Below are 15,000 nucleotides of genomic sequence, written 5' to 3'. Positions count from 1 at the left end.
AGTGCTTGTAACTATCCTCCTTACACGTGGTCACGTCCCAGAGTGGTGACCCAGTGCTTGCAACTATCCTCCTTACACGTGCATGTTCAAGACTATTGTTAACCAGTTTTTACTAGTGTGTGTACTCACCTAATTGTGGTTGCAGGGGTCGAGACTCAGCTCCTGGCCCCGTGTGTGTGTGTGTGTGTGTGTTCAAGGCTGTTTGTTCGTAAGAAATACTGTCATTAATGACATTTACTTTCAGAATTTATAAAGCTATTGAACAGCCTGGAAACAGCTGTCGTAACCGCCTGGAAACACAGCTGTCGTAACAGCCTGGAAACACGGCTGTCGAGCAGCCTGGAAACACAGCTGTCGTAACCGCCTGGAAACACAGCTGTCGTAACAGCCTGGAAACACGGCTGTCGAGCAGCCTGGAAACACGGCTGTCAAGCAGCCTGGAAACACAGCTATTGAACAGCCTGGAAACACAGCTATTGAAAAGCCTGGAAACACAGCTATCGTAACAGTCTGGAGCACAACTATAGTAACAGTCTGGAACACAGCTATTGTAACAGCCTGGAAACACAGCTATAGTAACATACTGGAACACAGCTATCGTAACAGCATCGCTGTTGTTACACAGTCCCTCCAGGATGGTTGAGAGACGTTAAGAGTCACACAGTATACTGTAATACTCAGTACTAAGTTTACCATTTACCACTTATACTGGGGCTAAGGTCGACTTAGATGCCTACCAGAGTGTTTTATCTAGGTGTGGTAGTAGTAATAGTAGTAGTAGTAGTAGTAATAGTAGTAGTAGTAGTAGTAGTAATAGTAGTTGTAGTAGTAATAATAGTAGTAGTAGTAGTAGTAGTAGTAGTAATAGTAGTTGTAGTAGTAATAATAGTAGTAGTAGTAGTAGTAGTAATAGTAGTAGTAGTAGTAGTAGTAGTAATAGTAGTTGTAGTAGTAATAGTAGTAGTAGTAGTAGTAGTAGTAGTAATAGTAGTAGTAGTAGTAGTAGTAATAGTAGTTGTAGTAGTAATAATAGTAGTAGTAGTAGTAGTAATAGTAGTTGTAGTAGTAATAATAGTAGTAGTAGTAGTAGTAGTAGTAATAGTAGTAGTAGTAGTAGTAGTAATAGTAGTTGTAGTAGTAATAATAGTAGTAGTAGTAGTAGTAGTAGTAATAGTAGTAGTAGTAGTAGTAGTAATAGTAGTTGTAGTAGTAATAATAGTAGTAATAGTAGTAGTAGTAGTAGTAGTAGTAATAGTAGTAGTAGTAGTAGTAGTAGTAGTATTAGTTGTAGTTGTAGTAGTAATAATAGTAGTAGTAGTAGTAATAGTAGTTATAGTAATAATAATAGTAGTAGTAGTAGTAGCAGTAGTAATAGTAGTTGTAGTAGTAATAGTAGTTGTAGTAGTAATAGTAGTTGTAGTAGTAATAGTAGTTGTAGTAGTAATAGTAGTTGTAGTAGTAATAGTTGTTGTAGTAGTAATAGTAGTTGTAGTAGTAATAGTTGTTGTAGTAGTAATAGTAGTTGTAGTAGTAATAGTAGTTGTAGTAGTAATAGTAGTAGTAGTAATAGTAGCTGTAGTAGTAATAGTAGTAGTAGTAGTAGTAGTAATAGTAGTAATAGTAGTTGTAGTAGTAATAATAGTAGTAGTAGTAGTAGTAATAGTAGTTGTAGTAGTAATAGTAGTAGTAGTAGTAATAGTAGTTGTAGTAGTAATAGTAGTTGTAGTAGTAATAGTAGTTGTAGTAGTAATAGTTGTTGTAGTAGTAATAGTAGTTGTAGTAGTAATAGTAGTTGTAGTAGTAATAGTAGTAGTAGTAATAGTAGCTGTAGTAGTAATAGTAGTAGTAGTAGTAGTAATAGTAGTAGTAGTAGTAATAGTAGTAATAGTAGTTGTAGTAGTAATAGTAGTAGTAGTAATAGTAGTTGTAGTAGTAATAGTAGTAGTAGTAATAGTAGTTGTAGTAGTAATAGTAGCTGTAGTAGTAATAGTAGTTGTAGTAGTAATAGTAGTTGAAGTAGTAATAGTAGTTGTAGTAGTAATAGAAGTTGTAGTAGTAATAGTAGTTGTAGTAGTAATAGTAGTTGTAGTAATAATAGTAGTTGTAGTAGTAATAGTAGTTGTAGTAGTAATAGTAGTTGTAGTAGTAATAGTAGTAGTATTAATAGTAGTTGTAGTAGTAATAGTAGCTGTAGTAGTAATAGTAGTTGTAGCAGTAATAGTAGTTGAAGTAGTAATAGTAGTTGTAGTAGTAATAGTAGTTGTAGTAGTAATAGTAGTTGTAGTAGTAATAGTAGTTGTAGTAGTAATAGTAGTTGTAGTAGTAATAGTAGTTGTAGTAGTAATAGTAGTTGTAGTAGTAATAGTAGTTGTAGTAGTAATTGACCTGTCACTAACCAGGATCACAGTCTGACCTGTCACTGACCAGGATCACAGTGTGACCTGTCACTAACCAGGATCACAGTCTGACCTGTCACAGACCAGGATCACAGTCTGACCTGTCACAGACCAGGATCACATTGTGACCTGTCACAGACCAGGGTCACAGCATGACCTGTCACTGACCAGGGTCACAACATGACCTGTCACTAACCAGACCTACGTACGTCTTGTACAGGCCACCTCGCTACACCAGCTTCCTGGGCTCAGTAACGGGTGTTCGTCCCTCAGTACTAAGACCAGCAGTGGTGACGACCTCTCACCTGATCTCTCGCACCTCAGACACAAACAAAAAGGTAAGGAACATAACCCTTTACCTAATTACTCTGTTTATCTGTAAAATCGCGTCCTTCCAGTTACATTTTATCTGTTATTAACAGTTTTAGTATTAAATGACTGATGAGTCTCATGGCCAAGAAATAACCCGTTAGGGTTTGCCTGAAGGCAGGCAAACTTGTTTTATGTAATAAAATATTTAATATTTAATAAGCTTGCGAACGTTACAATCCGTGGCATAGCTGGTGAAAGGATTCATCCGATAGGCTGCAAACTTCCACCACTAGAGGGGTTTCCAGAACGTAAGGTTCAAAGTGCTGTTGGAGTGACTTAAGACAGAGGTTGTTAATTTTACTGGCGAGACTACAGTCTCACCACAGGAGACCAGAACCTCCACTCACGAGACCAGAACCTCCACACACGAGACCACAGCCTCTCCACACGAGACCACAGCCTCCCCACACGAGACCACAGCCTCCCCACACGAGACCACAGCCTCCCCACACGAGACCACAGCCTCCCCACACGAGACCACAGCCTCTCCACACGAGACCACAGCCTCCCCACACGAGACCACAGCCTCCCCACACGAGACCACAGCCTCCCCACACGAGACCACAGCCTCCCCACACGAGACCACAGCCTCTCCACACGAGACCACAGCCTCCCCACACGAGACCACAGCCTCCCCACACGAGACCACAGCCTCCCCACACGAGACCACAGCCTCCCCACACGAGACCACAGCCTCCCCACACGAGACCACAGCCTCCCCACACGAGACCACAGCCTCCCCACACGAGACCACAGCCTCCCCACACGAGACCACAGCCTCCCCACACGAGACCACAGCCTCCCCACACGAGACCACAGCCTCCCCACACGAGACCACAGCCTCCCCACACGAGACCACAGCCTCCCCACACGAGACCACAGCCTCCCCACACGAGACCACAGCCTCCCCACACGAGACCACAGCCTCCCCACACGAGACCACAGCCTCCCCACACGAGACTACAGCCTCCCCACACGAGACCACAGCCTCCCCACACGAGACCACAGCCTCCCCACACGAGACCACAGCCTCCCCACACGAGACCACAGCCTCCCCACACGAGACCACAGCCTCCCCACACGAGACCACAGCCTCCCCACACGAGACCACAGCCTCCCCACACGAGACCACAGCCTCCCCACACGAGACCACAGCCTCCCCACACGAGACCACAGCCTCCCCACACGAGACCACAGCCTCCCCACACGAGACCACAGCCTCCCCACACGAGACCACAGCCTCCCCACACGAGACCACAGCCTCCCCACACGAGACCACAGCCTCCCCACACGAGACCACAGCCTCCCCACCCGAGACCCCAGCCTCCCCACCCGAGACCACAGCCTCCCCACACGAGACCACAGCCTCCCCACACGAGACCACAGCCTCCCCACACGAGACCACAGCCTCCCCACACGAGACCACAGCCTCCCCACACGAGACCACAGCCTCCCCACACGAGACCACAGCCTCCCCACACGAGACCAGAACCTCCACTCACGAGACCAGAACCTCCACACACGAGACCACAGCCTCTCCACACGAGACCACAGCCTCCCCACACGAGACCACAGCCTCCCCACACGAGACCATAGCCTCTCCACAGTAGACCACAGAGTCAGTATTGATATCAATTTGAGACAATTCTCCACCAGGATCTTACTGGTGGAGAGGAAGTACCACTGGTGGAGAGGAAGTACCACTGGTGGAGAGGAAGTACCACTGGTGGAGAGGAAGTACCACTGGCGGGGAGGAAGTACCACTGGTGGAGAGGAAGTACCACTGGTGGAGAGGAAGTACCACTGGTGGAGAGGAAGTACCACTGGTGGAGAGGAAGTACCACTGGTGGAGAGGAAGTACCACTGGTGGAGAGGAAGTACCACTGGTGGAGAGGAAGTACCACTGGCGGGGAGGAAGTACCACTGGTGGAGAGGAAGTACCACTGGTGGAGAGGAAGTACCACTGGTGGAGAGGAAGTACCACTAGTGGGGAGGAAGTACCACTGGTGGAGAGGAAGTACCACTGGTGGAGAGGAAGTACCACTGGCGGGGAGGAAGTACCACTGGTGGAGAGGAAGTACCACTGGTGGAGAGGAAGTACCACTGGTGGAGAGGAAGTACCACTTGTGGAGAGGAAGTACCACTTGTGGGGAGGAAGTACCACTTGTGGGGAGGAAGTACCACTTGTGGGGAGGAAGTACCACTGGTGGAGAGGAAGTACCACTTGTGGAGAGGAAGTACCACTTGTGGGGAGGAAGTACCACTGGCGGGAAGGAAGTACCACTTGTGGGGAGGAAGTACCACTGGCGGGAAGGAAGTACCACTTGTGGGGAGGAAGTACCACTGGCGGGAAGGAAGTACCACTTGCGAGGTGGAAGTGCCACTTGTGGGGAGGAAGTACCACTGCCAGGGAGGAAGTACCACTGGCGGGAAGGAAGTACCACTTGCGGGGAGGAAGTACCACTACGGGGGAGAAGTACCATTGACGGTGAGGAAATAGCACTTGCAGGGAGGAAGTGCCACTGGCAAGGGAGGAAGTACCACTGGCGGGGTGGAAGTGCCACTTGTGGGGAGGAAGTACCACTGACGGGGAGGGAGTATCACTGGCGGGGAGGAAGTACCACTGGCGGGGAGGAAGTGCCACTTGTGGGGAGGAAGTACCACTTGTGGGGAGGAAGTACCACTGGCGGGGAGGGAGTATCACTGGCGGGGAGGAAGTACCACTGGCGGGGTGGAAGTGCCACTTGTGGGGAGGAAGTACCACTGGCGGGGAGGGAGTATCACTGGCGGGGAGGAAGTACCACTGGCGGGGAGGAAGTGCCACTTGTGGGGAGGAAGTACCACTTGTGGGGAGGAAGTACCACTGGCGGGGAGGAAGTGCCACTTGTGGGGAGGAAGTGCCACTTGTGGGGAGGAAGTGCCACTTGTGGGGAGGAAGTACCACTGGCGGGGAGGGAGTATCACTGGCGGGGAGGAAGTACCACTGGCGGGGAGGAAGTATCACTGGCGGGGAGGAAGTACCACTTGTGGGGAGGAAGTATCACTGGCGGGGAGGAAGTACCACTGGCGGGGAGGAAGTACCACTTGTGGGGAGGAAGTATCACTGGCGGGGAGGAAGTACCACTGGCGGGGAGGAAGTACCACTTGTGGGGAGGAAGTACCACTTGTGGGGAGGAAGTACCACTTGTGGGGAGGAAGTACCACTTGTGGGGAGGAAGTATCACTGGCGGGGAGGAAGTACCACTTGTGGGGAGGAAGTACCACTTGTGGGGAGGAAGTACCACTTGTGGGGAGGAAGTACCACTTGTGGGGAGGAAGTACCACTTGTGGGGAGGAAGTATCACTGGCGGGGAGGAAGTACCACTTGTGGGGAGGAAGTACCACTTGTGGGGAGGAAGTACCACTTGTGGGGAGGAAGTACCACTTGTGGGGAGGAAGTACCACTTGTGGGGAGGAAGTATCACTGGCGGGGAGGAAGTACCACTTGTGGGGAGGAAGTACCACTGGCGGGGAGGAAGTACCACTTGTGGGGAGGAAGTACCACTTGTGGGGAGGAAGTACCACTTGTGGGGAGGAAGTATCACTGGCGGGGAGGAAGTACCACTTGTGGGGAGGAAGTACCACTTGTGGGGAGGAAGTACCACTTGTGGGGAGGAAGTACCACTTGTGGGGAGGAAGTAACACTGGCGGGGAGGAAAATTTAGGGAAAATAGGGAAGCAGATAAAAGCAGAGAGAGAGAGAGAGAGAGAGAGAGAGAGCACTCGAGAGTCTTACATTGCTTGTGGTTGGTGTTATAACTCACGTAAGTGATGTAAGTGGTCGAGCAAGTGGGACAAGTGGAGGAGCAGGAGGAAGTGGAGGAGCAGGAGGAAGTGGAGGAGCAGGAGGAAGTGGAGGAGCAGGAGGAAGTGGAGGAGCAGGAGGAAGTGCAGGAGCAGGAGGAAGTGGAGGAGCAGGAGGAAGTGCAGGAGCAGGAGGAAGTGCAGGAGCAGGAGGAAGTGGAGGAGCAGGAGGAAGTGGAGGAGCAGGAGGAAGTGGAGGAGCAGGAGGAAGTGCAGGAGCAGGAGGAAGTGGAGGAGCAGGAGGAAGTGCAGGAGCAGGAGGAAGTGGAGGAGCAGGAGGAAGTGCAGGAGCAGGAGGAAGTGGAGGAGCAGGAGGAAGAGGAGGAGGAGGGAATCAAGACCAGGTCAAAGACCATCTTGCTGGTGCTACCACTGTCAAGAACCTTGATACCACCATCTTGCTGGTGCTACCACTGTCAAGAACCTTGATACCACCATCTTACTGGTACTACCACTGTCAAGAACCTTGATACCACCATCTTACTGGTACTACCACTGTCAAGAACCTTGATACCACCATCTTGCTGGTGCTACCACTGTCAAGAACCTTGATACCACCATCTTGCTGATACTACCACTGTCAAGAACCTTGATACCACCATCTTACTGATACTACCACTGTCAAGAACCTTGATACCACCATCTTGCTGGTGCTACCACTGTCAAGAACCTTGATACCACCATCTTGCTGGTGCTACCACTGTCAAGAACCTTGATACCACCATCTTGCTGGTGCTACCACTGTCAAGAACCTTGATACCACCATCTTACTGGTGCTACCACTGTCAAGAACCTTGATACCACCATCTTGCTGGTGCTATCACTGTCAAGAACCTTGATACCACCATCTTGCTGGTGCTACCACTGTCAAGAACCTTGATACCACCATCTTACTGGTACTACCACTGTCAAGAACCTTGATACCACAATCTTACTGGTACTACCACTGTCAAGAACCTTGATACCACCATCTTACTGGTACTACCACTGTCAAGAACCTTGATACCACCATCTTACTGGTACTACCACTGTCAAGAACCTTGATACCACCATCTTACTGGCTCTACCACTGTCAAGAACCTTGATACCACCATCTTACTGGTACTACCACTGACTAGAACCTTGATACCACCATCTTACTGGCACTACCACTGACAAGAACCTTGATACCACCATCTATAAGATACCCACTGCGTAAAACTCGCAGGTTCTTGGTCAGTGGCACTCACTACATTCTCAGTGGTTGCCGCTGAAGGTGATAATCACCACTGGAGAAATCTGAAGTGTGTGCCCTCCCACTGGGAAGAAATCAATGGTATTAACCTTCGTGGCAGAACCTGGAAGACAAGGTGGCAACAACAACAACAACAACAACAACAACAACAACAACAACAACAACAACAACAACAACAACAACAACAACAATAATAATAATAATAATAACAACAATAACAATATACAAATAATAATAATAATAATAATAATAATAATAATAATAATAATAATAATAATAATAATAATAATAATAATAACGTAATAAAGTTGGTAGAATTACCGACAATATGTAAAGTAAAAGGACACAAGTGCAACTAATGTGACATTTATTGTGGCAACGTTTCGCTCTCCAGGAGCTTTATCAAGCCATTACAAACAATACATGGACACAGAGGGTATATAAAGGCTCAGAGTGAGGTGAATACTAGTGAGGTACCATTTCGATGTTCACTAGTGGTAGTAGTAGTAGTAGTAGTAGTAGTAGTAGTAGTGGTAGTGACAAAAGTAATACAATATGGTAGAGCAATTAATTCGTACATGAGTTAAAGGATATAAAAGCTATTACTTGGGTAACATAAAAATAGGTTGGACAAATATAAACTGGAATGAGGCAGGTTGTTTCAGTGTTCACTCTCTGTGCTTTGTGTAGTATAACAGGAGAGACTATGTGATGGCAGGGTTTACTGTTTTCAGGAGGATTCTTGCTAAGACTTCGGAGATGGTGAAGCTGCCGTTGTTTTGTTTAATTGTATTCGAAACAGCGATCAGTGCTGATTCAAGGCACTTGCGTGTGCGGAAATTAGTTTCTTTTATCACTAATTGGGCGTCTCTGAATTTCATAAGATGATTGGTGGAATTTCGGTGTTGTACACAGGCGTTGTTTAAGTTGTCGTTCCTACATGCGTATATGTGTTCATTGAGGCGGGTGTCGAGGTTTCTTGCTGTTTCACCTACGTAGATCTTGTCACAGCCTCCACAGGGTATAGTGTAAACTCCTGCATTGACTGGTTCGTGGTGCTTGGGTTTTGTGACTTATCGTCACGCACCTTAACCGACTACGAGAAACAAGCACTGAGTCTGGGACTCAAATTTACCACCAACATACGCAAACCTAACTATCAACTCAATCTTGTTACCAGGAACCATAGACACAGTGACAGCAACTTCCAGAAGGGTTATATACAGGGCCTTCTCACTGCAGCTTTATGTGAACCTTCTTCTTCTAATCTTCCTAGAAGATACATCACTGCCCTTAAGGACCTCGCCAACGACCCCAACATTATCGTCACCACCGCCGACAAAGGAGGTGGAGTCGTCATACTCAACACCAGTGACTACAACACTAAAATGATGGACCTTTTGAATGATCAATCTACATACGAACCCATCAGCACTCAACAGTGGGAGACGCTCACCAAAGACTTTCTATACAAAACCAGACAAATACTCAAACGCACTAGAGAAGGGAAGAAACTTCTGTACTTGTTACCAAGCAACCCTAAACCAGCACACATGTATGGTTTACCCAAGACCCATAAACACAATATTCCTCTCAGACCAATCACGTCAGGAATAGGCAGTGCTCCACACAAACTAGCCGGAGTTCTTGCCAAACATCTTTCCTGCCTTCTGGGGACCATCAGCCCCGCTCATCTTAAACACTCGGGCGACCTTCTCAACCGCATCCGTAACCTCTCCATCCGTAACAAGAAACTAAGCAGTTTGGATGTGACTTCCCTCTTCACAAAAGTACCTACCAAAAAAGCCATCGAGGTTCTACGACGTAAAGTCAACCAGGACCTTAATCTTCCTTTACCTCCCGGAGATTTTGTTGACTTGATTGAACTCTGTGTTAACTTCAACTGTTTTTCCTTCAATAACAAGCTCTACAAACAAACCTACGGCATGGGAATGGGGTCCCCAATAAGTGCCGTCCTAGCCAACTTATACATGGAACACCTAGAGTCCGAACACTTCGCCAACATCATCCCTTCAAGCGTCACTTGGTACGTTACGTGGACGATGTCCTCGTAATAACTCCAAAACGTTTTGATGTACGGGATCTTCAGGCAAGGCTCAACGCAGTTGAACCAGCGATTCAGTTTACACTAGAAGAAGAGTCCAATGACAAGCTACCTTTCCTCGACGTCCTCATTCACAAAGTAGACAACAACCTAAGATTTCAAGTTTATCGGAAACCCACCAATAAAAATGATCTCACACACTTCTATTCCAGTCAAGATACCAAGACCAAAAGAGGCATCATCATCGGGTTTTTCCTAAGAGCATACCGAATTTGTAGTCCTGAGTTTCTTGACGAGGAATGTACTTACATTCACCAAACATTCACTGAGTTACAATTTCCTTCTTTTTTCATCAAAGACTGCAAGAAAAGAGCTCTTCAGATCATCAATTCTCCACGCATCAACACCGCTCCCAACAAAGTTATAATTCTTCCCAACAGCCAGGTTGCACTAAACGTCTCAAAAGTACTTTCACAAGCTAACACCAGAGTCGCCATCGCTTCTACCACTTCAATAAAGGATCTAACCAGGACAAAACCCAAGCACCACGAACCAGTCAATGCAGGAGTTTACACTATACCCTGTGGAGGCTGTGACAAGATCTACGTAGGTGAAACAGCAAGAAACCTCGACACCCGCCTCAATGAACACATATACGCATGTAGGAACGACAACTTAAACAACGCCTGTGTACAACACCGAAATTCCACCAATCATCTTATGAAATTCAGAGACGCCCAATTAGTGATAAAAGAAACTAATTTCCGCACACGCAAGTGCCTTGAATCAGCACTGATCGCTGTTTCGAATACAATTAAACAAAACAACGGCAGCTTCACCATCTCCGAAGTCTTAGCAAGAATCCTCCTGAAAACAGTAAACCCTGCCATCACATAGTCTCTCCTGTTATACTACACAAAGCACAGAGAGTGAACACTGAAACAACCTGCCTCATTCCAGTTTATATTTGTCCAACCTATTTTTATGTTACCCAAGTAATAGCTTTTATATCCTTTTACTCATGTACGAATTAATTGCTCTACCATATTGTATTACTTTTGTCACTACCACTACTACTACTACTACTACTACCACTAGTGAACATCGAAATGGTACCTCACTAGTATTCACCTCACTCTGAGCCTTTATATACCCTCTGTGTCCATGTATTGTTTGTAATGGCTTGATAAAGCTCCTGGAGAGCGAAACGTTGCCACAATAAATGTCACATTAGTTGCACTTGTGTCCTTTTACTTTACAATAATAATAATAATAATAATAATAATAATAATAATAATAATAATAATAATAATAATAATAATAATAATAATAATAATAATAATAATAATAATAATAATAATAATAATAATAATAATAATAATAATAATGAGAAGTGTTTACATTACAGGTGTGGAGGTGCCAGCACAGGTGTGGGGAGGTGTGTGCCTGGTGCTGGTGCTAGCAGGGGTAGCAGGGGTAGGTGTGTCAATACCCCTGGCACTCAGAGTGGCACCTCAGGCAGCACTACAGCAGAGGATCGACACGGTGGTACAGCTGCTGAGGGATACCCCACTGATTGATGGGTAGGTATCCCCCTAGGTCCAGGATGTCATAGAGTTATACCCCCACTCAGGACATTTATGGGATGCCTCACATTATATCAGTGAGATACCCCGTGATATCAGAGGGATACCTCGTGATATCAAAGATATATCCCATGTCATCAGAGAAATACCCACATATCAGAGGTATATTTCATGATATTAGGATGATACCCTCATGACATCAGAGGTATATACCCCTCCCAGGATATCAGAGGGATATCCATTACGAAGGCTTGGAGGACACTAGGACTAAAATACTGCCCTAGGGGTACATACGCAAATTATTTTATTATTATATATATATATATATATATATATATATATATATATATATATATATATATATATATATATATATATATATATATATATATATATATATATACGATATATTTAACATATAACTGACCTTCAACATCTCACCAGACTACCAATTGTAACAGTAAGTTATTGCTTGAGGGTAGGTTATATTATTATTATTATTATTATTATTATTATTATTATTATTATTATTATTATTATTATTATTATTATTATTATTATTATTATTATTATCATTATTATTATTTTTTTTGCAACAACCAAAATCCACGCGTCCACGGGGTCATGGTTAGGCCACACAAAAAGTAATCATTACCCAGAACAGTGGGTGGCTACACCCACCCAACAGAGCAGTGGGTGGCCACACCCACCCAACAGAGCAGTGGGTGGCCACACCCACCCAACAGAGCAGTGGGTGGCCACACCCTCCCAACAGAGCAGTGGGTGGCCACACACACCCAACAGAGCAGTGGGTGGCCAGACCCACCCAACAGAGCAGTGGGTGGCCACACCCACCCAACAGAGCAGTGGGTGGCCACACCCTCCCAACAGAGCAGTGGGTGGCCACACCCACCCAACAGAGCAGTGGGTGGCCACACCCACCAGTTTACATCCTGCTGGTAAAATTTTGATTATTTCTGTAGTGGCCACAACTGAGAGACACCAACAGGTCAGGCACCTCCCACCACAACCCTTCAACATAGCAAACAACTCCAAAACTACCTACAACCTGAGCATTACAACCAAAATGTAGTGGTATAGTGAAGGTAGTATCCATGGATGTAGTGGAGACAGTATCCATTTATAGCTTTAAGAAGAGGTACGATAAAGCTCTCGAAGCTGGGAGAGAGTGGACCTAGTAGCGACTAACGAAGTGGCGGAAGCCAGGAGCTATGACTCGACCCCTGCAACTACTTATAGGTGAGTACACACACACACACACACACACACACACACACACACACACACACACACACACACACACACACACACACACATACACACACGCACACGTACACAAAGTGGGTGCCTATGACGAGCGGGGTCCCACAGAGGTCAGTTGTAGAACCAGTGCTATTCTTGGTATATGTGAATGACATGATGGAAGGGATAGACTCAGAAGTGTCCCTGTTCGCAGATGATGTGAAGTTAATAAGGAGAATTAAATCAAACGAGGATGAGGCAGGACTTCAAAGAGACCTGGACAGGCTGGACACCTGGTCCAGCAACTGGCTTCTTGAATTCAACCCCGCGAAATGCAAAGTCTTGAAGATTGAGGAAGGGCAAAAAAGACCGCAGACAGAGTATAGGCTAGGTGGCCAAAGACTGCAATCCTCACTCAAGGAGAAAGATCTTGGGGAGACCATAACACCGAGCATGTCTCCGGAAGCACACATCAATCAGATAACTGCTGCAGCATATGGGCGCCTGGCAAACCTGAGAATAGAGTTCCGATACCTTAATAAGGAATCGTTCAAGACACTGTACACTGTGTACGTCAGGCCCATACTAGAGTATGCAGCATCAGTTCGGAACCCACACCTGGTCAAGCACGTCAAGAAATTAGAGACAGTACAAAGGTTTGCAACAAGGCTAGTTCCGGAGTTCAGGGGAATGTCCTATGAAGAAAGGTTGAGGGAAATCGGACTGACGACAGTGGAGGAGAGGAGGGTCAGGGGAGACATGATAACGACATACAAAATACTGCGTGGAATAGATAAGGTGGACAGAGACAGGATGCTCCAGGAAGGGGACACAGAAGCGAGGCGGGGCCAGGAGCTGAGTATCGACCCCTGCAACCACATTTAGGTGAGTACAATTAGGTGAGTACACACACACACAGGACTGCAGTAAGGCCTTCGACACAGTTCCTTACAAGAGATTAGTGCAGAAGATGGAGGATCAGGCACGTATAACAGTAAGGGCACTGCAATGGATCAGAGAATACCTGACAGGGTGGCAACAACGAGTCATGGTCCGTGATGAGGTATCACAATGGGCGCCAGTGACGAGTGGGGTCCCACAGGGGTCAGTTCTAGAACCAGTGCTATTCCTGGTATATGTGAATGACATGATGGAAGGGATACACTCTGAAGTGTCCCTGTTCTCAGATGATGTGAAGTTAATGAGGAGAATTAAATCAGACGAGGATCAGGCAGAACTACAAATAGACCTAGACAGGCTGCACACATGGTCTAGCAACTGGCTTCTTGAATTCAACCCCGCCAAATGCAAAGCCTTGAAGATTGGGGAAGGGCAAAAAAGACCACAGACAGAGTATAGGCTACGTGGCCAAAGACTGCAAACCTCACTCAAGGAGAAAGATCTTGGGGTGAGTATAACACCGAGCATGTCTCCGGAAGCACACATTAACCAGATAACTGTTGCAGCATATGGGCGCCTGGCAAACCTGAGAATAGCGTTCCGATACCTTAGTAAGGAATCGTTCAAGACACTGTATATTGTGTACGTCAGGCCCATACTGGAGTATGCAGCACCAGTTTGGAAACCACACCTGGTCAAGCACGTCAAGAAATTAGAGAAAGTACAAAGGTTTGCAACAAGGCTAGTTCCAGAGCTCATGGGAATGTCCTACGAAGAGGGTCAGGAGAGACATGAAAACGACATGCAAAATACTGCATGGAATAGATAAGGTGAACAGAGACAGAATATTTCAGAGAAGGGACACAGAAAAGCAAGGGGCCACAGTTGGAAGCTGAAGACTCAGACGAGTCACAGGGATGGCAGGAAGTATTTCTTCAGTCATAGAGTTGTCAGGAAGTGGAATAGTCTAGCAAGTGATGTAATGGAGGCAGGAACCACACATAGCTTTAAGATGAGGTATGACAAAGCTCAGGAAGCAGAGAGAGGACCTAGCAGCGATCAGTGAAGAGGCGGGGCCAGGAGCCGAGTCTCGTGGATACCACATGATATCAGAGGTATACCACATATCAGAGGGATACCATATGATATCAGAGGTGTACCACACGATATCGGAGGGATACCATAAGATATCAGAGGGATACCACCTGATATCAGAGGGATACCACATGATATCAGAGGGATACCATATAATATCATAGGGATACCCTATGATATCATACGGATACCCATGATACCAGAGGGAAACCATATATGGGAGGGATACCACATATCAAAGGGATA

At 46.1% G+C, this 15,000-nt stretch overlaps 1 protein-coding gene across 1 annotated transcript in view; it reads left to right on the top strand.

The window, feature by feature from the left end:
* LOC128697662 (dipeptidase 1) overlaps positions 1-15,000 on the top strand; it is a 62,015-nt gene that overhangs the window by 18,806 nt on the left and 28,209 nt on the right. The window contains exons 3-4 of the mRNA XM_070099710.1: positions 2,617-2,734; positions 11,319-11,493. Coding sequence (XP_069955811.1) covers positions 2,617-2,734; positions 11,319-11,493 — 293 coding nt within the window. The remainder of the gene's footprint in view (positions 1-2,616; positions 2,735-11,318; positions 11,494-15,000) is intronic.

This window comes from Cherax quadricarinatus, chromosome 68 (assembly GCF_038502225.1).
Source record: "Cherax quadricarinatus isolate ZL_2023a chromosome 68, ASM3850222v1, whole genome shotgun sequence".
Taxonomy (NCBI): Eukaryota; Metazoa; Arthropoda; class Malacostraca; order Decapoda; family Parastacidae; genus Cherax; species Cherax quadricarinatus.
The sequence above is the reverse complement of the archived record's forward strand: the minus strand, read 5'-3'. Positions and strand labels throughout refer to the sequence as shown.